A 2,784-nucleotide genomic window follows, 5' to 3' on the forward strand; every position below is an offset into this window, starting at 1 on the left:
AAAAGAAAAGAAAAGAAAAGAAAAGAAAGAGAAAGAAAGGAAGGAAGGAAGGAAGGAAGGAAGGAAGGAAGGAAGGAAGGAAGGAAGGAAGGAAGGCAGGCAGGCAGGCAGGCAGGCAGGCAGACAGACCGAACTGAGATGCAGCTTTCATGAACCCCTACAGACCCCTAGCCAGCTCGGGACCACAGACGGCCCACAGGAGAAAAGCTCCAGCTCATGGTTAGGTAAGATTCTACTACTGGAGAGAAGGAAAACCTACCTAGAGCTGGGGCTGAAGCTAAAGTAGTAGAGGGTTTCTCTAGCATGAGCTTCAGGGCAAGGAACATTGCCATCAAGTGACTTCAACAGAGAAAGAGGTAAAAGATATGATCTTGGGAAACAGAAATTCAAGCCTGAAGAAAGAATGTTCAAGAGAGCAATGCAGAACCCCAACTCTAAATCCAGAACCTTAGGATTTACCCTGAGCATGCCTATAGTTTGCAGGAAATTGTGTGTGTGCGTGTGCGTGCGTGTCTCCCTTTCAGCTTTTCCCATTAAACCATTTGAAAGACGAGCTGGATGCCACATTCTTATAGAGACCTACCCTCTGTGTGAGGCGGTGTGTAAAGGCTGACACCACCCCACTATGACTCAGATAGGGTTTCAGTTTGGCGATTCCAGAATTAACTTTTTCTGCTCAACGCATAGTTACTGGACACAGCAGAATACAAGACTCAATCCTTCCATCCCAGTGTAACAAGACGTCAGCCACTTATCCCTTACCTGAATCTGCCTTACGTGTAACTGCACAGTGAAGGCAGAATCCAGGATGACCAGCCCAGGTGTATGCTGAAAGAACACAACTTATGAACCTTGGTTTTGGAATACAATAGGTTTTTCAGCAAGAACACCAGGAAATGTGTTCTCTGGTTATCATTATCCCCCATAACTAAACACAGTCATCTTCACATTGCTATGACCATTACCTTGCTGTCGGGAACATTTCTTATCTGTGATCTTGGTCTCTGGGCTTCGACCAATCACAACAGCTTCCAAATGGGGAAGTTTGATTCGCTGGTGCCGGCTGTCCTGTCTCACCAACCAGCACACCCGCATCTTGGCTCTAAAAGCAAAACAGAATCACTGAAAAACAAATCACCCAGGCAGGCCACGCCCAGCCTCAGCACACACGGCTTCCAGGAAGGTCACTAAGACAGGTGACTTCATGTCTCAACGTCCTCACCTATAAAGCTGTGACAATGACAGGACTCAGAGGCTGCTGAGGATTAATGAGATAATCAGGTAAGTAAGTACCCCGCCTTCAAACACTTGTTGCACATCTGTGGATATCCTATGCCGGGCATTAGGCTAAATGCAGAGTGTCCCTCAGAAGTAAGTTGAAGAGGCTGGAGTAGGGTGTGTGAGCAGACAATGCATACACTAGTTACTGCGGTAAGACACAAGCACTTTAAGAGAGTAACCAAACATCACATTAGCCCAGTGGCAGGACTGGCCCTTGAGAGTAATAAAAAGGGTCTCATGAAGAAAGGGATATATTTGAGGGTTTGGGTTAGAACAGAGAACCAAGAACTGAATGATGAAGATGTGGGACCAAGAGAAATGGCTGAGCAGTAACAGCACTTACAGCTATTCCAGAGGACCCGTATTTGGTTCCCCATACCTACATTGTGGTTCACAACCATCTCTAACTTCAATTTCAGGGAATGTAACACCCTCTCCTGACCTCCATGGGCATTACACACATATGGTACATTTACATATACACAAACAAAACACCCTTAAAGAAAAAACAACCCTAAAGGAAAAAAAAAAGTTCTTCAGGTCTCTGGTGTCTTTCTATGTATTAGGCTCTCTCTCTCATTCTCTTTTCTTTTTGTTTGGGGGTGGGGGGAATTAACTAAAGTCAGGGCTTTGTACATGCTAGGCAAGTGCTGTCCCACTGAACTACATTCCTAGTCCTTATCTGGGAGAGAGAATGTGTGTGCTTGTCAGTTTGTGCACCACATGCACACAATACCTGCATGCCTAGGTTTAACCTAAGGCTACAGCCATTGCAGCCACCACACAGGTCACATATGCTAACTGCTAAGCCGTCTCTCCAGCCTTGCTCTTTCTTTTTCTCATGTCAGCACCGGCTAGCCTGGGACCATTTAGACTAAGCTGGTCTCCAATGCTCAGAGATCTAAGACCTCTGTCTCCTACATAGCAAGTTCCCAGGCCAGCCAAGATGACATTGTAAGACCCTGTCTCAAAAACAAGGAAAAGAGGAATCTAGAAAATATACTTATATTCTGGTGACATTTGGAAAATAACAAAGGAGTAAAGAGATAGCAAACAAAAGATTTCTAAATTAGCCAGACATCGTGCATGACTTTAACCCCAGCACTAAGGTGACAAAGGCAGGCAGATCTCTGTGAGTTTAAGGCCAGCCTTGTGTACGTAACAAGTTCCAGGGCAGCCAGGGCTACATGAGACTCTATCTCAAAAAATTAATTAATTAATCAATTTAATTTAATTAAAAATAGGGGGTCTACAGTTCTAATTTGGAAGATGCCATTAAACAAACTGAAGGATTTATAGAAGACACTACTTAGAGTGAGAAAAGTGCAGAGGTGGCTCAAGGGTTAACAGTACACACTGCTTTTGGAGAGATACCAAGTTTGCAAGCCCCTGTAACCCTGGCTCCAGGGCATCTGACACTTCTGTGGGCACCTGCAGTCACCTGTGCACACCACCCTCCCCCACACACATACACATAATTTCAAAAAATAAAAATAAGCCGGG

The 2,784-nt window shown here is 44.9% G+C and overlaps 1 protein-coding gene across 4 annotated transcripts in view; it reads right to left on the bottom strand.

The window, feature by feature from the left end:
- Aptx (aprataxin) overlaps positions 1-2,784 on the bottom strand; it is a 19,180-nt gene that overhangs the window by 10,771 nt on the left and 5,625 nt on the right. For 3 of the 4 annotated variants that reach the window (XM_029533442.1, XM_029533441.1, XM_021222242.1), the window contains exon 2: positions 966-1,102. In XM_029533442.1, coding sequence (XP_029389302.1) covers positions 966-1,095 — 130 coding nt within the window. In that variant the 5' untranslated portion in view covers positions 1,096-1,102. Of the gene's footprint in view, positions 1-965; positions 1,103-2,784 lie in introns of those variants that run through there. The other variant, XM_029533444.1, reaches the window with a different exon arrangement.

This window comes from Mus pahari, chromosome 22, assembly GCF_900095145.1.
Source record: "Mus pahari chromosome 22, PAHARI_EIJ_v1.1, whole genome shotgun sequence".
In the NCBI taxonomy this organism is placed as follows: Eukaryota; Metazoa; Chordata; class Mammalia; order Rodentia; family Muridae; genus Mus; species Mus pahari.